The sequence below is a fragment of the Gopherus evgoodei genome, chromosome 10 (genome assembly GCF_007399415.2).
Source record: "Gopherus evgoodei ecotype Sinaloan lineage chromosome 10, rGopEvg1_v1.p, whole genome shotgun sequence".
Taxonomy (NCBI): domain Eukaryota; kingdom Metazoa; phylum Chordata; order Testudines; family Testudinidae; genus Gopherus; species Gopherus evgoodei.
This window is the reverse complement of record NC_044331.1, coordinates 63,235,782-63,257,224: the sequence shown is the minus strand read 5'-3', so window position 1 is coordinate 63,257,224 and position 21,443 is coordinate 63,235,782. Positions and strand designations below refer to the sequence as shown.

Genomic DNA, 21,443 nt, shown 5'->3' with positions numbered 1-21,443 from the left:
GAAGAGACTTGCTCTCCTAATGAATATAAACACGTAGAGACCGCAGTAGAATGTCACCTTTCTAATAATATTTTTCCACCTAGGATAAGATGAAACAGACCTGAAAGAAAGGCACACCAGCCAATTATGTATAAAAACTTGTAGCAGTGATTAAATAAATCATTTTTGAATGACTATTCACATTTTTTTGTTATAGCTCCAAATTTTACCTGACAACAATGGATGGGATGGAAAATATTGAAGGTTTCCAAGACCATATAGAAACCAAATCCTGTACTAGTGAGGAAGGTAGGCTTGTGGATATTGTATCTATCATACAGAATTAAATCACTCTCAAATATGTATAGAGGTCTGAATCATAACAAACAGCACATTTGACACAATTGTGAGTTTCTTCTCATCCCATTACCTCAAAATAATCTACACATTAGTAATTCTCCTCAGGTAGTCTGTGTGTCCTCTTGGCTATATCATAATGCTCATAATAACCCAACGCTCTTATGTTTCACCAGTGTCCAAGATTTTTGGCTGGCAGTTGTGTTCTGAAATGTCTTACCCTGGCAAAACCAGTAGCTTGCCTTTCCCATTCTCTGGACCAGCAAAAGCAACTATGACATTAAAGAAGCAAGACAGAGGTTTGCAACTGTACCTGATGGAAGCTGCCTATAACTATACTCCTCAGGTACAATTACAGCACCTGTTATTGTTGGTTTGGTAGTTCTATTCATTTCCATAGACTTGAGTGAAAAAACAGTGTTTTAGCACATTGCGTGCTCCAGCCCAGCCAGTTGCCCACAGCTAGAGGATCCAGTTTGGCACAGAAAGAAAAAAGTTACATGGAAACTACTACCTGACACTTGTGGTGGATAATTATTATTATCCCTATATAACAGTTAGAGAACAGATAAGTTAAGTGACTTGACTAAGGTCACTCATTCAGATACTGATAGAGCTGGGGGCAGAACCCAGGCTTTCTTACTTGGTGCCTTGAGCTAACCACAAAGCAACACTGTCTCTCTTTTACCACTTTTCTATATTAGCACAGTGTAAAATTGCCCTAAAAATCAAGCTACTTAAACCAGTATGAACTGCTAATGTTAGGTGCACTGTCGCCAGTTTAAAACTTGCTGATATCAATAAGAAACCAACTTAAGCTAAATTAATTAAGCAAGAGTTAAACAGACTTAAGTGTGTCTACTTTAGAGCTATGTTCCAGTTTAACAAGATTAGTTTTTAATTTGATGTAGCACTTTTTGTATGGACAAGGCCTAAGAGAGAGGATTTTCTGCACTGTGGAGAGGACAGCAAGGATGTCTGACTTTTTTCTAAATGTATAGACTCAAAATATTTGAGGGCTGTTTTCTGGCTGTATTAATGTTCGAAGGTTTCTGATGATATCTTCAGGAAACTGCTTTGGAAAAGTGTTTATCCAGCTGGTGCCTATGGTGATGGAAGATATAAATCTGGGTTGGGGTGATCTCATTATTGTGAATAAAACCAGGAAAAACCCTAGCCATTTGTAATTAGCCAAGTGAGGGAAGCAAAAGGTGACTGGAGCATGAATTCAAGGAGTAGCCAAAGATGATGCAAAAATAATTTTGGTCTGAAACAGACAAAGAGACACTTTGTCCCACCCAACAGGAAATTGTAAACAGGGCTGAGAAATTCCAGGCAAAATAGGATGTGATATTAGCAGAGCCATGTGTTGATATCTGCAGCCTGCAATGCTGTAGACACTGTAACTGAGAAAAGTACTGTGGTTTTGGGATACCCAGATCTGGGGCAAGAGAAACGCAGAGATTGACTGTGTAAAATTACTGGCACATCAGTAGAGCTCCTTTCTGATTGGCCCACAATGTTCTGAACTGGTCACACACTTAGTACAGAATTACAGAGTCTATCATTTAAAATGGCACATAAACTAGTGCCTCCCAATCTGTGTTTTCAGCAACATTTATAAAAATTATTTTGTTCATTATGATTTTAGTCCAAAACTTAGCATTCTACTGTCAAACTCTGTACTATTAAATTCAAAGGCTTCCAGGAATAGTAGGGGGAAAACCATTCTAATGCTAATTGAATGTGGCCCTAGAATGTGAAGGTACTTAATGAAAATAATAGAAAAGGTTTGAGTAAGTTAAGCTCTATACCTGGATCATGGGTTAGAATTTTCTTAAATTTGGCAGAGGGCGGCAAATTTCAAGAGGCTCTGAGGCTGCTGTGAAATCCTAAGTGTTCAAATGAGAGTTCATAAGTCTATCACTGGGCGGGGATTGGAAAATTCAGCTAGTTGCAAATTAATACTATCATATGTATGAGAAACATTTGGAATAAAAGATAAAATTAAATGGGAAATGCACACCTGGAAATGGTTTATACAAGGATTATAGAAGTAGATTGGAAAAACAGTGTTAATATCCAGCAATGGAGCCTGCTGTGATGCCTTGACGTAATTCCATATGGCCAGCTCCCTTTTGTAAATGCGCTGCCAATTGCAGATGTCATGATCATTTCTTTTTTTTCTAGGAGGATTCTTGGATTCCAAGTGAAGTTGTCCTTCATTTCTTTATCGGGACGCCAAAGTCAGACCTGAAAAGGGATGTTGGGGTTGACCTCAATTTTAATGTCCCACAGAAAAAATTCAGAATCAAATTTATACAGCCAAAGAAAAAAATCCAAGTTGATGGTAGGTCTTTCAACTAGCAGCCAGATCCTCTGTTAGCGGCAATGGAGTTACTCCAATATACACCAGTGGAGGATCTAGCTGTAAATTTCTACTGAATTGTATGATAGCCATTCGGCTAATGTAGATGACATATTATGGATTCTCCATTAGCTGGGGTAATTGCATCTTTGTTAATCCTAGATGCTCCCAAAGGTTCACGAGCTCACTGGGAGCTGAAAATCAGAATAAAAAAAATAATTGGAATTTCCTGCAGAACAGGAATACTAGGTTCCAGCCAGCTTTACTTAAGAGCCTAAGTCCCATTGTCAACATGATAGCCATTTAAGAACCTAAGTGTCACTGAAAAATCAATGAGACTTAAGTATGTAGAAGCTATGTCTCTTTTGAAAATGCGACTTAGGCTCCAAAGTCAAATTTTACCCCACACCTTTTTCCTTTGCTCTGCTATTATTTGTTATTTAATTCTGTAAATGTATTATTCACAGTCATTGTGAATAATGTGTTGTGATACGTTTTTACGTAAGATACAGTAAAAAATATATTGTAGCTTTATATGTACCAAAAAAAGAAAAAACCTGTGGTGTTCCCTATTTCTCTAAGGAAAACTTGAGTTATCTAAGAAGTCACGAGTTGGACACCTGGAGCTGATACTAGATGACAAGGATGTCTATTACATTAAGGTACACCCTCAAAATACAAAGTTTTCAATACTAGGATGAAATAGACACACAGAAATGGGATGAAAAAATCCCCATAGAAGGACAATAAGATCCATGTATACTGAAACAGTATCTGAATAATCAATTAGTGGAATGAGTGAGTTCTCTATTACAGGTACATCCATTCACTCAAGTAGGGATAATACATACTGACAGATCATCCCTAAATTGCGTTTTTTTATAATCAATATCCTTAAGCACCAACATATAAGCAAAAGCAATTTTGTTCCATTCAGATTTTGTCCTTAAAACCACCAATAGCTGTGCACTATAAGCCTAACCCAAAGTCAGTAGGACTACTCCTATTGACTTCAGTGGGATTTGGTTTAGTAAGCATGTATATAGTTTAACCTCCTATGTCCCCACAGCTACTTCTGAAGAGATCTGAGATGTTTGGGTGATAGGTAGCTTGGAAGATTGGTAACTGAATACAAAGCCTTTTACCTCCAGCTGTTGTAGCTATTTTCATTTGTGCCCACAGCAACACTGACTAATGAACTGTCAGACTGGAGAGTTCTAATAGTGAACTCTATTTTCTGGCCCTGGTCGTCGACATAGTTCAGGGTTACAATACGTACTACCGCTGCCCCGGTCTCCAGGTTACAAGTTATCACTGTGGCTTATGTGAAATGAGTTTGGCCTTAATCTAGTTCATTGTGGTATTACTCTGAGGGCCTGATCCTCAAAGTAAAATCAAGTAGGAAGACCTCTGCACCCTCAGAGCCTACTCAAGTTTATGAAGCTCTGTGTGATTGCAGCAGCCCATTTCCCCATGTGTTTCTATATGCTGGATTGGGACTTTAAACAATATTTGGCCTATTTTTCACTTGCAATTGGTGCTAAATGAGTAAACTGAAGTGATTTCTTAGAGCAGGCTTTCAGTTGCAATCACAAATTTTTACAATGGTCATGCATAATGTCTGTGACTGAACCCAGAGTTAGCTTTTCACTGGCATGAACTTTGTAGATACAGGAATATCCCAAATATTCTTCTTTTAAAGATATGATTTGCATCATAGCTGAGAGAGAAACAGGATCATTCCAATACTAGAACTATAAAAGCAAAAAAATCATGTGGGTAGAAATTTAACATTGAAATTGTACTGAGATTTTTATTTCCCCACAGATTTAGACTGTAATAATTCACCTTTTTTCATTACTTAATTTGCAATTTAGCAGCTGCATCAACGTGGGCCTGTAGTCCCAAGCCTACTTAACTGGTACACATTTTTCAACAACTACAGTAGTTTGCCAGCTGTTTTTTCCTACAATATAATGTCAACCCAGACATTTTGAACCTTTTTTCTCTTTAGCAGAGCAGCAAATCAAACACTAATTAACATTGCAGAGTGCTGACTTGCATTCTAGCCAACCAAAATAAAGTTCCAAACTGCCATCCAGTCAATTTTTTCAATAACATCATATCAAACAGATTTTGTTTTCATTTTGTGTTTGTTTTTTGGTCAGTCTTGCAACATGCTATGTGTTCTCAAATCCCATTGAAGTCAGTGGGAATGGAGGGTACCTAGCACCTCACAAGACTAGGTTCTTTGTCTTGTTTGGAAAATAAATCCACTGTCTTCTCACCCATTATTTGTCAACATTGTCAACATTTGTCTAAATTGAAAATATAAATATTCCCTCTCCTCCTTCCGCATTGATAAGGTGCCCATCTCTAGTATCTAGTCACCAAATGCTGACTGAGTCTGTTTCTCAAAACATAATCAAACTGTCTTGTTGGATTGGGATGTTTTAGGGAATGACGGGTTTGCAAACAGTGAGTGGAGAGCAGAGATACACAGCCCAGCTGGAAGCAAAGCTGATAAAGCAGGGCAGCCCAATCATTCTGTCAGGAAACATCACTAAGCAACTTGGCAAGAAAATGGCTTTTTCAGTGTCCCTGCATAATTTATTGAAGGATGCAGCATTTCTTTCAGGTTGGTGGACAAAGTACTTGTCACGTAAATGAGTGGGATCTGGTGTCCTTGGGATGTATGCCGAGAGAGAGCATATGTTCTAGTTCCCTGCTTTTATAGGAACTAAAATTCCTTTGAAATTAATTGGGGTGCCTTTTAAAATGTATGAGTTTGTGTGACATTTACTTACCATTGAAAAATAATAGCAGTTATACAGTAAATTAAACATCTTCCTTGAATTCCTTTGTCTGAAAAGAAAAAGTTTAAGTAGCATTAACATTTGCAAGGAGTCATTTATTTTTAAAAATTCAAATCCTATTTTCCATCATTCACTATTGTGTTAAAAACCCTGCTGCTTGTAATGTGGCTAGATAAAAAGGAGAATTCATATACTGGAATAAATCAAAGATGTAACACTTAGACTCCCTATTTTTTTCCCTCTGACAAAATATCTTAGTGTGGTGAGTGTCCAACTTATTTGATCGCACACTCCCCCCTTTTTGTGTCTGTCGTCCTTTACGCACACACCCAGCTCCTGCCACACAAGTGCATATACTGCCACCATCAGCATCACAGAAGTAAGAGATCCCATGCTACCCTTACTTTACTGCTGCTGCTGCTGGCGGCAGCGCTACCTGGAGAGCTGGGCACCTAGCCAGCCACTGCTGCTCTCCGGCCACCCAGCTCTGAAGGCAGAGCAGCTTCTCGTAGTCCCCTCTCTTCCTCTTCCCCCAAACACATTCCACACACCCCAGCTTGAGAAGCTCTGTCTTAATGGAATCTCCAAGGATCCCCTGTGGGTCATGCTTGACCTCCCAGCATTGATTCTATAGAGAAATCTTGTAGAGCTCAATATTTATTACGTCATAATAAAGGAGAGGTCTAGATAAATAGGAAAAAATAAATAAAAGGAGCTGTAAAGTGGTGAAAGATTGACAGGCCTGAAAGTGAGCTCCTGTCTTCATCTATAGCACAGATCGTCCCTGTGGGAGCTTCCCCACACTGTCCATATCATCCCTATTCCAGGGAGATCATCTGCAGGGTGAGAGTTCAGTCTCTGTCCCTATTTGGTCCTGAACCAGGCTGCTGATACTACCAAGAGTGGCATTTGTTGCGGCCAGCTGCAATGTTGTTTCTTTGTAGACTCTTATCCACTGGGAATTTGGCTGAATCTACTCCTCTTTTCATGCAGATGACCTCATAGTAATAGTGTATGAACACTGTAATCTGGACTGATTTTGAACCAATGAGCTACTGTAGACATGAAAAGCCCTACAGCCATTGGCCCGTCCTTACCACTACCTAAAAGGGCCAGTCCTGCAAGGCAGTACACTCTCTCATTGGGGGAGCTGAAGGCACTTGCTGTCTCACAGGACTGGGCTCTAGGGCTGCTTTTTAGAAGGCAGTGTATGTTTTTGCCAACAATGTTTCCTTTTTCTGACTGTACAGTTCTTATTGTGTGCTGCTGCATGGTAACCTCTGCTCTTTCTGTAGTATTTCTGGAGAAAAAGGTTGACGATAAACTGAGGCAGTACTCACTTGAAGGGGAGACCTACTTTCCAGGTGTTCTTGGATCTCAGACCGTTGGCCTGCTGCAGCAACGGGGGAGCCTGTGGTCTAATGCTCTGAGAATAAAATATGGACTTCTAGGTACTGTGTAAATGACATTTATTGTTATGCTAAAGAGCAAAGCCAAAACATTAGAACTGTCTTCTGTTACCCAGCTGGATAAATGTAACTCTCAGAATTCCAATGAAAAAACCCCAGAATAAATTTTAAAAGTTTCTGCGAACATTCTCCAGTATTTGTTTTAAAATACACTTTTTGCAAATATTTCCACAGTTGCTAGAATGTTTATGAAAAGTGAACAAAACAGATGCACAAATTCAATGAATTCATTTAAAAAATGAGAAAATGTATCCAGAAAATGTTTTGCAGTATTTCCCCAGCTACATTATATAAACTAGAAATACCGAGCTATTAAATTTACTGGGCAGCCAAAGCAGTCAGACAATCAAAGGAATTATATGGCTTTAGCTGAATAGCTATAGCAGTTGGTGCACAGTGTGCATTAAAACCTGACTGTGTGCATGCATGTGGCATATTAATCCTGGGTCATGTGTAGTGGTATGACTAGCTAACCTTTTTAAAACCAGCACAGATTGGTTTATTTTGCTAAAAATCATCATTTAGTGTCATGTTAGTTAGAATATCATTGACAGGGAAACAAATATTCTTCAATCATATTAGTAAATGGAAAGTGTTTGTGCAGTACAATGGCTATTCTGGTTTGTACAAATAATCACTGAAAGCAAATATCTTTGAGCTTGGTGCTAAAAATAAGGGACCAAATCCAGGCTTACGTACAGTGTATCCTAAGCATTCAATCATGAGTTTGGCTTAACAATCATGCAATTTTAAAAATATATATATTTTTGTGGGTTTTTTTGTGTCTTCTGGTGTTTGAGCCTAAAGAGTTTGAGTGTTCAAACTCTTCTCATCAGCCATTACTTTTTATTTAAATGAAAGCCAAGATTTTCGTGTCATCCTGTGGCTCCAGAACCTAAGCTTTTAACTGAAAACAAGAACAAAAAACCCCCAGGTATTGCGAGACCCACAATAAAATGCAAAAGCTGGCAATCAGCTACTTGCTCGGGTTTTGAAAAGTTTTTACCCAGATAAAAATTCCACCAAAGAAGTAAAATTAATGCCTGGATGTTGCTGTTACTGCTGGATTGGAGGGGGAGAGAGAAACTGTAGAAAATGTCAGAACAAACACAAGCAGTATCTTGATTTTCCTTAGGCCAAAATCAGACTAAAGACTTGGACCGTTTTCATTTTGCCTTCTGATGTAAAACAGATGTTTCCAAATTAAGCAAGTTGGAAACATCTTTTATTTTATTAGAAAATAAAATAAACAGAGGCCCAAAATCATAAATAAATCCTATAATGTGGTCCATCGTTTTAGGATTTTCATCTCTAATGAAACTTGTAGGATAAATTAAAGTTTGTGTGACCTAAGCAAGTCATCCCCAACCTTGATAAGCAGATTTATCAGACAGAGACCTAGGCTAAAACAGCCTCTGCTAGATACCTTTCATTCACACTTCCATGCACTTTAACCTACTATAGCACTTGGACTGCTTCCTGTCATGTTAGACAGGGACTAGCTACACCTCTGGGCCCCATCGGAAGAGCATGGGACACCTGGATTAAAAGCTTGAAGTGCTGTTACTGGTAATACATACCAGTAGCTGGGAACCTTTGGTTTCAGTTAGAAGAGGGTTTAGATAAGGATATTACTGATTGCAAACTGTCAGCCCATTTAAATGAACGAAATGTATACTTCTTTATCATCTGGTTATTAGCTTGTTAATTAACGTTTTCATTTTCAGAGGCAAGTTCTCATGTAGAAAACACAAACCCATCATCCCTAAATACATGCTCATTGATACCATAAGAGTGTTCTTACCTCAAGATTCTTAGGATAAAACAAATTATATTTCTGTGAAGAACCTGTTATGATTACATGAAATTAAAACTATAATGCAGACTTAGGGTTATATTGCTAGTTTATTTTGTATGAACTGAATCTTCCACTTTTGAAAAGCTAAAGCATTTCCATATGTGCGTATGTTGACTCAAACAGGAGATGCGAAAAATCTTCGGCATGAATGTAATGCAGGACAGAAAATTAAAGTGGAGACCAGCTCAAATGAAGCATACAAATTGGATATGGGACATGAGCTTCACTGTACACAGACTCCATCCTATAACCACAAGGTAGAGAGTTCAATATGCTGCAATATATTAGCAGTGTAGGGTTTCACACACAGGGATAGCTCAGAGGTCAGTTTGGGGACAATCTTATTTTCCTCTTGTTTTAGCTTATAACTTGTTTACCTACTATGGGCTAGGGCATCAAAAATAAGTCACCAGTTTCTGCTCTCTGTTACAGCTGTGTAAATCCAGAATAATTCCAGAGACTTCAATTCTTATATATGCATTCATATAATTTCTGTGGAATATTTTTGCATATGCTTTTTAATCCCAGTGTTTACATATTAATATGTGATTTCATTGTATTTTCTGTAGTCAGCAATCCGGGAATCCTTTTAAGCATACAGAGACAATCCAAGTTATGGTTTCATCATACTTACATGTCCAGAAATTAGACTCTTTTACCTGGATTTGTAACACTTTTCAGGTTCAGTTTGTGATGTCCTTTGGACACTAACTAACCTTCAGCTGATTAACTTCTTCAAAACTCCCTGTTCTCTGAATTGTTAGGAGGCAGAACTGAAGCTTAATAACATATAATGCTGTCTAGTTTAAATATTGACCATTAGCTGTGATGTAACTTTTTACTATCACTTGCCTGCTACCAAGGGGTATTTCTGTAGGCAGATCTACTAACTTTTTGTGTATGCACAGCACCATCCATAAGGGGAGAAAAGATGTCACAGGGAAATGGTGTATTGTTTCTGCAGGTTCATTTGCTGCACGAAGCGAGTACATCTCGGCTCTACTCCCATCTGGAAGTCAACTATGGCAAACACTGGGATGAAATCAACAACAAGAGGAAGCTACTGGTCAGCCAGACATTTAAAAATAGTTCAAGTCCATCTCAGGTCAACTACTTCATGGAGGTAATAGCACCTGCTATTGGATAGCACCTGCGTTGCCAGGAAGTAAAGGGCAAACTGTATTTAAAAAAAAATGAAATGAGGCATAACTTGTGCTTGTGCTCTGAAAAAGTGAAAATGGTGTAGTGGTCAGCCATGTTCGTCTTTCAGTGACATCAAGGTCAAATACATTCAGTTTGGAAGTAAGAGGTTTTCTCTAACTACCAGCTTAGCAAACTCAACCTGGGATCTGAGAGTCAAGCTGAATTCTTATCATCTCAACCATCACTAATAATATAATTTTTGCAGTTCAAAATGTTCCCTCACTTACTCCTGTGCAAACAATTTGCATGCAGTAAGTGGAACTTACTAAACAATTCTCTTGGAGCACAGGGAATAGAGTCCAGCCCGCTCTCTCTCAACAGTTTTAGCCCCATAGAAATTTTTTTTCATTAAAGCAAACTGACAGAATACACGTCAAGAATAATCTGAGTGAGATGGCTCCATTGTTTGCATAGGCATTTTTCTGAAGCATGCTTGTTTTGAGAGATGCCATCTCACCAAATGTTGTTCATTGTGCAGTCAGAATGTTATGTGACAGTGACTGAATTCTTACACAAATATTACTTGAAAACTTTGTATTTCATTCATTTGATATCTTATTATTTGATGTGGGTTGTGGGACATTACTCATGCCTCTACATTAAGGGATGCCCCTTACTTAGTGTTTAGTATACCTGGCCTATTAAGAGTTTTAAAGGTAAAATTACGATGTGTGGATTAGATGAACCACATATCTAGATGTGTGGAAAAAGTTCAGATCCATTGGAGACCAAGAAGTTCAAAGATGCTTGAAAATTAAAGCAAACATCAAGAAAACTCATTAGTTGGACTTTTTTCAAACCTCAAAAAAAAGTTCAAGCTTGATTTGGTTTGAGTTTCGTGAAGTTTTAGGTTGGCTTATGCAAACTGATTTGCCAGTCCTAATATAGCTTACCTTATTCACAAGATGCTGCAGTGGTATCTGTAATGTTAGTGATCAAACACAAGAAGGGACCCAGAGCATATAGTATTTAGGTAGAAGTCTTCTTGTAGAATTACAATAGCTAGTTTATATTACAAAACTGTCTCTCCTGATTCCTCCAGACATAAACTGTGGGATCAGAAGAATGTTTCCCCAGTAACATAGTAGAGAATAATTACATGCATTATGGTAAGTTTGTGCCTTCCTTTGAAGCTTGCAGTATTGAGTGCTGCAAGAGATAGAATAATGAACCATATGGCAATTCCTGTTACTCATGTCCTATCTGGATTTGTAATGGATCTTTACAGAAACTATGCCTATAAACTTCTATCTTAGTTCTTAGGGAGACTGTAACAGGAAACACTCGCCTCTTCAGTGCCTCTTGCTGCTGCATGCAGTACTCTAGTCCTTTTCCTGCTCCTAGCGCCCCCTAGGTTCTCAGCTTCGCTTGACAGAGCTTCAGTGGCCTGAGGCCTTGTGTGTCTCAACCTGCCAACCAAGTCACAAAGTTCAGAAGAAACCCCTTCTGTGGTAGCAAAAGTCCAATAAAACCATCTATCTGCCTTCACCAGGCTCTTCAAACTCCGCTCTGGGGCCTTTACATTTAGCCCTTCATTCAGGCGTGCAAACAAGCCTTGTCCCCTTCTTGGGGTTTACACCACTTTGTCAATGGGGTAACCCAGGCCTGCCTACTGCTACAGATTCCAACCCAGAGGCCTTATAAACAGCAGCTACATCCCACTCATTTCAATTTATTGCTGCTATTTCCCTGGGCCTTTTCCCACCTGGCCCTTTTATTTTCACCCCATACTTCAGAGTTACAGTTCTCAGGTCCTCCCCATCTCAGATGAAGCAAATTCAGCCATAACCAAACTTTGATTATCCCTCAAGCACCACTGGCCAGAGAGGAGCACTCTGTCTTGCTCCTCTGGTCCCAGCCAGGAATTACCTGCTAATGATCTGCAGCTCCTTTTATCTGAGCCTGCTGGGCTCTGATTCGCTGCTTCTGTGCAGCCTCTCTAGGCAGGCCTCCTTTCCTGGGTGGAGGTGTAGTAGGACCACAGAGCCTCTGGCAGTGGACCACAATGGCAAGGTACACGCCATCGCATGGGCACGAATTTTACAAATCTTCTCAGGCAGTAGCTGCACATGAAAACAAACACTGTTGTTTTAGAATAGATGGTGACCTTTCCATGTAGCCTATATCTGAACTATCATAAAGTATATTGTATATTTCAATATTGTTTTAGCAGTGACCTCCTGCTAGCAGCCTAGATTTTACCTGAGACACCAGCACTAAATGACATGAAATTATTATCATGACTTTTTTAAAATGACTAAGGAGCTGATCCAAAGCGAATTGAAGTCAATGGGAGTTTTTCCATCAACTTCAGTGGGATTTGGATCAGGCTGCAAATGCATAATTAACTGTATATAAAAATGCCATACATAAAATGTCTGTAACAGGTCTAAGGACTTTTGAACAGCTATAAAATGAAATTACAAATGTGCAAAGCAGAACCACTTGACCTAGTTGATTCTAAACACAAGTGCATGTTCTGTTGGTCTTGATGCTCCAGATGATGAGAGATACTTTTAATTTTAATCAGAATTCATTGTTGTTTTCCAGTTTACCATGCAAGTCCCAGAAAAGCAGGTGAATTACAGAACTCAGCTGCAGCACTCACGTACCTCTCAGGGCCATTCGGAGAGTAGCACCAACTTTAAGGTGCAGTATAATGACTGCATGCCATTTGTGGCAGGACTGCAATGGAAAAATACATCCAGAAATTACCTTAGGAAGTGGGAAGGTGAAGTACGACTAAAAATTTCCAACCTCTGACTTGAAAAGCAGTCATAAAGGTGCTCCTAGTATTTTTATGAATTAGTCATAGAGAGTTATTCTGTAAGCTAATGGTGAGATGCTTTCTAGAGGCAGATATCTCCAGATATAGATTAAATACATTAAGGGATTATTTGTTCTCAAAGGAGCCATATTTTGAATTGTTTGCCCTAGCAGATACTGACTGGATCTATGTTATTGATGTTCAAGAAAGGAAAAAATGCGAGGTGACAGTGACTTGAATATCAAGGTGTCAAGTATCAGAGGGGTAGCAGTGTTAGTCTGGATCTGTAAAAAGTGACAAAGACTCCTGTAGCACCTTATAGACTAACAGACGTATTGGAGCATGAGCTTTCGTGGGTGAATACCCACTTCGTCAGACCCAGTATCAAGGATATCTCAGGCTATAAGTCAAACACTTAAATATAGTAATTCATTTCAGTGTGTGTGTATCAATAGCTTTGTGTATGAGTGTTTAAAACCACACATTTATGTCAAGGAAATTTTGTTTTAGTAAGGAGAACAAGAACTAGGCCTTTATTATTATATTCTGTATCATGCCTTTCCAGAGTTGCTTGGGAAGTGGGAGTTATATTGATTTACCTACTTCGTTGTTGTCTGTAAAAAAAAAAAAAATCTATTTTCTGATATTTCTTGATCAAACAAACTGGGTCAAAATCCACCCTAACTTACACTCCATTGACTTCAGTGAGATTATGTGTTGTGTAGTATTTGGGTAGTATTTAGCTCAATCTGTGTACTGGCCCTTAAGAGCTATATTTCCAAAGTCGATCTGTACCAACTCATTTGTATGTGCACACATGGACATTTTGTTGCAAATTGAGTAGTCTGATGTAAAGAACCAAGTTCATCCAGTGATATTTCCTTTGACTTCAGTTGAATTACACCAGAGTTTAATTTGATCCCTAACAAGATACTTTTTGATGTTTTCTTTTGAAGGTTTGCAGTGTCTGCCATAAACGTCATTTGATATGGCAATATTTATCTGTGATTTACCTGAACATATCACAAGCTGTGAATGGCATTAATCTGATGAATCTTTAGATAAAATTTCAAGGTCATAACATCTAATTATAAACAATAATAATTGACAGAGTCCTGAAAAGAGCTGTCCCTATAAACCTTGTTCAAAATTCACCTTCTGCCTTTATATGTGCAATCCTGTTGGCTTTCATGGGACTAATATGTGCATAAAGGCTCCAGAATCACTTACTGTGTGAATAAAGATTGTGCACATGGTGGCAGATCATTCAGTGGAATCCAGGGCCCTTGCTGTGTAACCAGTAGGCAACATTTTGTCCCATCATTAATGGGCCTTCAGTATTGCAGCACATATGGTTCATAAGATCATAGTCCAAAGACCTTTGCAGTATACCAACAATTTTGTTGCAAGTTTAGAAGTCACGTAGCACAAGACCTAACATTTCAACCAGCTTTACTGCAACCTGTTCATTTGCTTTCAGGTACATTAAACATGGATACCCCGTGGCTATATCTATATGTGACTCACAAACTACACCAACCTGAGCGATCTGCTTATCTGTCTACAATGGAGCTAACAGCTGGGAAAGCCCTTTCCATCAAGAACTTGGTGGTGGAAATCTTTTGTAAAGACAAAGGCAATGAAAAAGAGGGGAAAATTCACATCTATACACCAACTACTACCTACCTGCGGGTTAGTAACTCATTGCTTCCTTTTGTAAAGCCCAGCATGGATGGATATCGTACAGCAGTAGTTATACAGCAATTCTCAGCACACAGCATGCAGTGATCTTTATGTGTGAATCTACCAGATAGCGGCTTGAAATGCATATGTTCATCGGTTTTCTGGGTTTGTATAATGTGCTGTTCATCCTCACTCTGGCATCTTGTTAGGCCTCTCTGTCCCCCACCTTGTAATGCAAGCATAGTCTATACCTCCTAACCAGTTCTGAAACATGTGGTGCATGCTAGCTGTGGATGCATATGCAGCACATCTCTTCTGAGGGTGACATTCATCCCTCTCTGCACAAAGTATTTGGGGGATGGTGTTCCACCCTGCCACTAATCCAGCCTATGGCCCCCCTTTCTTCAAAGTTTTTGGACCACTGGATGTGCAGCACTTCCAATATTTGACATTCAGAACAGATTTTAACCAAGGACATCTAGTCTACTGATTCTAGAACTGATTCTAATTTCACTAACACAACTGTGGTCTATACAGGTTCTAATACCATGATCATCACCCTATAGTTTCTGAGCACCTCTCAGTTTTGCATTAAACAACAGAACTAACATATGCCACTGGACACTAGATTTTCCCTGGAGAAACTCCATATGTTTTGATGTAGTTTGGTATCCCTGTCCAAGTGAGATCAGAATCAGGATCTTTCAGTTTGAAAAATCAGTCCTATTTATAGCATACATTATTTAGAATTAGAACTTTGGGTCAAGGTTTAAGAGAAAGCAACCATCAGCTGAAATGTCTTTCAGGCTGCAACAAACCTACAATGCAGGTTACTTTAGGGTGTTCCTTTGTTTTGCGTCCCACCCTTTCCCCATTAGATCTCTGTTGGTCTAGTCCCAGTTGAGGATTGTTGGAAAGAAAAAATTGGCTTACTTGTTAATTTCTTTGAAGACGTCCAGCCATCTATCCCTCCCTTGTTTGGGCAGAACATAAAATAAAAAGACCAAAGATAGACATTGACCTCCTCATGGGAATTGTAACACCCTGAAAGTGAGATTAATGTCTTTACAATGGAAATGCTGGCAACTTAACTCTAATAGATGCTATTATAATTGTCACGGAGCTTTCTGTCCAAGGAAACTCCTTCTATTCATTTCTCTGCTGTACTGCAGAAAGAAAAGGATCCTACCTGCTGTAACTCAACAGATCCAAAATATTTATCTTTATCTTTCAGGCATCCACAGTCAATCACCTTGAGAGGAATGTTCTGCATAGCTACAGTGAAGTAGTATCAATGTGGAACCAGCTCTTGAGGACTGAGATTCATTTGGAGAATAGCGAGCGAGCCAAGTTTCTTTGCTTTAAGATAAAGAGTACAAAGCAAGAATTTAATTTGTCAGCTGACTATTTACACCTGCAGAGGGTAAGATGGTTGTATAAATGTTAACTTTTCTGGATCTGGGACTGCGTCTCGCAGGTGCATCCAAATGAGGAGCATCATGCATTTATTAGACTTCAATCATGCATATCGGTAGTTAGCTTTTTTTTTTTAATCCTTTTAAATTGTTGGCATGCTATGAGAAATGCTGAAATGTAAAACTGAGGGTTTTTTTTTTTAAAACACTTTATGTAGGCTAAAGAAATCCATCATCACTACTAGATTTCTCCGTTTTGATGGTGTACTTCAGTTTGAGTTCTTCTCTCAACTCTTAGGGACCAGTGGCACACACTGCGTGCAAAGGGATGCTGTGTTCCTAGAAAACTTACGGAAAACATGAAACCCTAAATACTTAGACCTTAATGCGAGTGTGTGATATGTGCAGATGCTATTGCTAAATACTCTGAACTATCAGGTACCATGCTTGCATGTAGGATAACAAAATTGCTGTGCAAATTATGGATTTCTGGCCGTTCTGAAATATGGAGGGGGAAAAATTGCTTCCAGTAGAAATGAAAATCTCAATTTTTTTCAGTGAATCAAAAACCAAAATTCATTTTGGGTCAAACAGAACATTGTTTTGATTTTGATCTTTTTTAATTTAAAAATTAAAATTGAAGATAATTTCAAAAAGAAGTGGTTTTAAATTGAAAAGTTTAGTTAAAAAAATTTAAACAAAATGTGTTGACTTTTTTAGAATTTTGAGTTTGGGTTTTTTTTACTGTAATAATTTGTGGCAATCAACATTAATTCCCCCAAAAATGTTTTCCTTGGCCCAAATCTGGAGTTTTTGCCAAAAAAAAGTTTTGGTTAAAACATTTCACCCAGCTCTAGATAGAAGTAACTGGTTTCATGCACCACCACTTGCACTTTAGTTTATCCGATATCAGAAACTAGCCTTTAATATGCAGAGAACAATGCTGTTTGAAGCTTTATTTACTTTGTTTGGTATCTACGGTGCATGGCAGATAATCAACAGCCTGTCCTCTAAAAGATACTTTGACCCAGCTCAGGATACCATATGTTTTGTAAAAACAACCCTGTTCCATTCATGGTACTCAGATGCTTTGCAAATCAAACTAGCTTATCTGATCTTAAAATACAATAATTTATCTAAAACATGAGTATTATGTCCCTGCAGAAATACAAATGCAACTCCTGTCCTGTAATTTGCACTTGTACTTCATGTTTGTATTTCCACAAAGGTAACTCCTTTTGCTCTTCACAGAAAGGAACAGGTTTTAATCTGTTGCAACCTGATGGCTCTTTCAAATAGAATCTTATGCAGTACTGAATGCATGCATATTCTGAAACTGCTGTGCATTCACGTTTTAGGACACGTACACAGTAGGCATGCTTGCGTTGCTTTTACAAGACACTGTGTTCTAAATTTAGTCACTATTGTAAGCCCGAGTCGAGCTCAGATGGAGTCAGGGCTGCTCAGCATCTTGCAGGACTGATCCTTGTTGCCTCCAATATTATGATGATATAAAAGCAATACTTTCAAATTTACTTTGATTTTTTTAAAATCATACATAAAAATATTTGTACTTTATGGTATTCTTGGGTTACTTTGCTGTATAATGGTGATAAGTTTTGTAGCAATCACCTCTCATTTTTGCCCAATGTTTTGCTGCATAAATGTGATGAGCATCTCCACTGAAAAACAATAACAACCATTTATTTATTAATAGTTGATTTATTAAAAACAGTTAATTTAAGGTCTGATCCTGCTGAAGCCATTGGTTCAGATCTTAACATCACTTAAACTGGTGTAAATTGGGAGTAGCTCCAATGAAGTCACTGGAGTTATATCAGTGTTGAAATTGGTGTAAATAAGATCAGAATTGGGCCATTGGGAGCTTTGTTGTTGGCTTTATGGGGAGCAGGAATGGGCTTGTCCTGTAAGACAACAACCTCACTGCAGCCTGGTTCACTCTGTGGTTTGTGACTAGCCACCTCTACACCATGGATCCAGCAAATCTTACTCAACTCTCCTCTCTCAATGCTACCCTGATGGTCCTGCTACTTTGACTGCAGCCTAAAAAGATTAACCTCTCCATGAAGGCTCTATGGACAGACCACAAGAGTCTGCCAGTTGTGATGCAGCTTGAGGGTCAGATAGAAGAGCTGAAGAAAGATAAGATGTTCTACCAGAAACGTGGAACCATCCATATCAGGTGTTGTCACTTTTTTTCATATCTTCACAGAATGTTTTACCTTAAATTTTAATGTGAGTTTTAGTGCTCCTGTGAAAGGTGCTGGGGGGCTTGACAAGACTGAAGTCTCCATTTTGCCTATGTGCCTAACCTTGCAATACATAGACTGAGTCTTTGTATCCATTCTCTGGTATACTATTGACAAGGGTGCTAATCGCAATAGCTAATTTTGTAATATGGACATCTGTTCATTAGGAACTCTACAGAGAGCATCAGCTCATTTCACAAAGACCACAGAAAAGTCACAAGATGGTCAGACTTTCAGGTGGTGATGGTTCTAACACCTATAATCAATTCCTTGAGCCATGTAGATGCCTATTTTTCTCCCATTTCCTAGGGAACAATACGACTGCCTTAATGTCAAATATATCCCCCCTAAAACATGTTGTTTTAGTTTGGGAATGTGTTCCATTTATTCATGGGAAGGAATTTATGGTCTCTTGATTCTGGCCAACTCTAGAATCTGCCCCTTGATGTGTCATTACTGAAATTTCAGTAATTTCGGGGATTCTACAGAAATTCAGGGCTTGAGTCTGTGGGCTGTTGTCCATCTCCAGAGAGGTGTTGAGCATTCTCAATGTCCAGGATGGTCAGAAAGAGCTACAAGTACCCAGGATCCCTTAGGAGCTGCCAAACATTTGTATGAGAGGCTGTTTAAGTAGTGGAAAAAGAACACAAATGAAAAATGAGGAATGATGTCAGCTGTCCTGCTGTGCATGAACTTAGTCCAGTGTGAGATTATAAAAGTGAATGTCTCCATCCTAAGCTTTCAGCTTACTCTAATCAGAGAAGTCTATAAAATGCTGCAGCTAAGTAATAAACGACACCCTGGGCTGAGGATTAGTTGAACGTTGGTTCTTCTTCGAGTGATTGCTCATATCCATTCCAGTTAGGTGTACGCGCCGCGCGTGCACATTCGTCGGAAAACTTTTACCCTAGCAACTCAGTGGGCCGGCAGGTCGCCCCCTAGAGTGGCGCCACCATGGCGCTCCATATATACTCCTGCCGGCCCACCCGCTCCTCAGTTCCTTCTTACCGCCCGTGTCGGTCGTTGGAACAGTGGAGCGCGGCTTAGCTGACCTCCACTTCCCTAGCTACTCGTTTTCTCGTATATAATTATGCAGTTATAACACTTTTATATATATATATTTGTATGGTTATACGTGTTTTCCTTGCTAACATGGTTAGTTTAGTTAGCGGGGTTCAGGAAGTAGCCCCTTCCATGAGCCCAGTGCCGGAGCCATGCATGGCTCACCGGGTTTTCAAAAGGGGCCCGGCTTGCCAGAAGCCGCGGCCGAAGAGAGATCTACATGACTCCTGTTTGAAGAATCACACTTGACAGATAAGTGCCCCATTTGCAAGGCTTTTAAGCCGAGAACAAAAAGGTGCGGGACTTTCACTTGCCCCTCCACCTTGGGCGCGGAGCGATGTTCAAGCGGCGGGCAGAAGCGCCTCCTCGGCACCGGACCCCGCCGGTACCACCAAGGCCTTCCGGCACCGACCGTCGCCGGCACCGATGTCGACTCGGCACCGTTCCCTTCTTCCGAGGTCGAGAGAGTCTACGATTCCTACTGGTGCCTGGCGGCTCCCCGGCACGCGCCGTGGTTGAGCCCCCTGCTCCCGCTACTTCCGTGCCACCTGCATCGCAGCCAGAGAGCTCGCCTCAGTTGCGTTATCCGGCCTGCAGAGGCACCGATGACTTCGGCTCCGTCGATTCCAGTCCCCCAGGACCAGGGAATCCGGTGCCTGGCAGCTCCCCGGCTCGCGCCGTGGTAGAGCTTACTGCTCCTGCTGCTTCTGTGCCAGCTGCACCACAGCTAGACAGCTCGTCTAAGATGGCTCGCCCGGCACCGACGACGTCGGCACCGTCGATCCCGGTCCCACGAGGGCCGTAGAATCCGGTGCCTGACGGCTCCCCGGCACGCGCCGTGGTTGAGCGTATTGCTCCTGCTGCTTCCGTGCCAGCGGCACCGCAGCCAGAGAGCTCGTCTAGTCGGATCGCCCGGCGCTGACACCTACTACGGCACCGATGACGTCGTCACCGTCGATCCCGGTCCCATAAGGGCCGTAGAATCCGGTGCCTGACGGCTCCCCGGCACGCGCCGTGGTTGAGCGTATTGCTCCTGCTGCTTCCGTGCCAGCGGCACCGCAGCCAGAGAGCTCGTCTAGTCGGATCGCCCGGCGCCAATGCCTGCTACGGCACCGATGACGTCGTCACCGTCGATCCCGGTCCCACAAGGGCCGTGGAATCCGGTGCCTGACGGCTCCCCGGCACGCGCCGTGGTTGAGCGTATTGCTCCTGCTGCTTCCGTGCCAGCGGCACCGCAGCCAGAGGGCTCGTCTACGTCGGATCGCCCGGCATTGACACCTGCTGCGGCACCGATGGCGTCGGCACCGTCGATCCCGGTCCCACACGGGCCGTAGAATCCGGTGCCTGACGGCTCCCCGGCACGCGCCGTGGTTGAGCGTATTGCTCCGGCTGCTTCCGTGCCAACGGCACCGCAGCCTGAGGGCTCGTCTACGTCGGATCGCCCGGCACCGACACCTGCTGCGGCACCGATGGCGTCGGCACCGTCGATCCCGGCCCCACACGGGCCGTAGAATCCGGTGCCTGACGGCTCCCCGGCACGCGCCGTGGTTGAGCGTATTGCTCCGGCTGCTTCCGTGCCAACGGCACCGCAGCCAGAGAGCTCGTCTACGTCGGATCGCCCGGCACCGACACCTGCTGCGGCACCGATGACGTCGGCACCGTCGATCCCGGTCCCGCAAGGGCCATAGTATCCGGTGCCTGACGGCTCCCCGGCACGCGCCGTGGTCGAGCTAATTCTCCGGCTGCTTCCGTGCCCACGGCACCGCGGCCAGAGGGCTAGTCTAAGTCGGATCGCCCGGCACCGACACCTGCTTCGGCACCGTCGATCCCGGTCCCGCAAGGGCCGTAGAATCCGGTGCCCGACGGCTCCCCGGCACGCGCCGTGGTTGAGCGTATTACTCCCGCTGCTTCAGTGCTGACGGCACCCCAGCCAGACGGCTTATCTAACTCGGTTCTCCCGGCACCGGCACCTACCGAAGCTCTGATGACCTCGGTACCATGGATCCCGGCCCCACGAGGGCCGTCGAATCCGGTGCCTGACAGCTCCCCAGTACGCACTGTGGTTGAGCCTGCTGTTCCCTGCGCGCCGGAGATGTTACCAACGGCGAGGGCTCTCAGTGCCATGACGGAGTCAGTGCTGCCTGACCCGGGCACCGCCGGTACGGGCAATACAGTCTCTTCAAGGGACTGTCCCCT

At 41.6% G+C, this 21,443-nt stretch overlaps 1 protein-coding gene across 8 annotated transcripts in view; it reads left to right on the top strand.

Moving 5' to 3' along the window:
- LOC115658723 overlaps positions 1-21,443 on the top strand; it is a 196,434-nt gene that overhangs the window by 81,144 nt on the left and 93,847 nt on the right. For all 8 annotated transcript variants that reach the window (XM_030578103.1, XM_030578104.1, XM_030578106.1 and 5 more), the window contains exons 20-31: positions 197-288; positions 513-682; positions 2,527-2,686; positions 3,287-3,366; positions 5,162-5,342; positions 6,816-6,971; positions 8,971-9,104; positions 9,812-9,970; positions 12,601-12,781; positions 14,298-14,509; positions 15,735-15,923; positions 17,979-18,118. In XM_030578103.1, the coding sequence (XP_030433963.1) occupies positions 197-288; positions 513-682; positions 2,527-2,686; positions 3,287-3,366; positions 5,162-5,342; positions 6,816-6,971; positions 8,971-9,104; positions 9,812-9,970; positions 12,601-12,781; positions 14,298-14,509; positions 15,735-15,923; positions 17,979-18,118 (1,854 nt within the window). The remainder of the gene's footprint in view (positions 1-196; positions 289-512; positions 683-2,526; positions 2,687-3,286; positions 3,367-5,161; positions 5,343-6,815; positions 6,972-8,970; positions 9,105-9,811; positions 9,971-12,600; positions 12,782-14,297; positions 14,510-15,734; positions 15,924-17,978; positions 18,119-21,443) is intronic.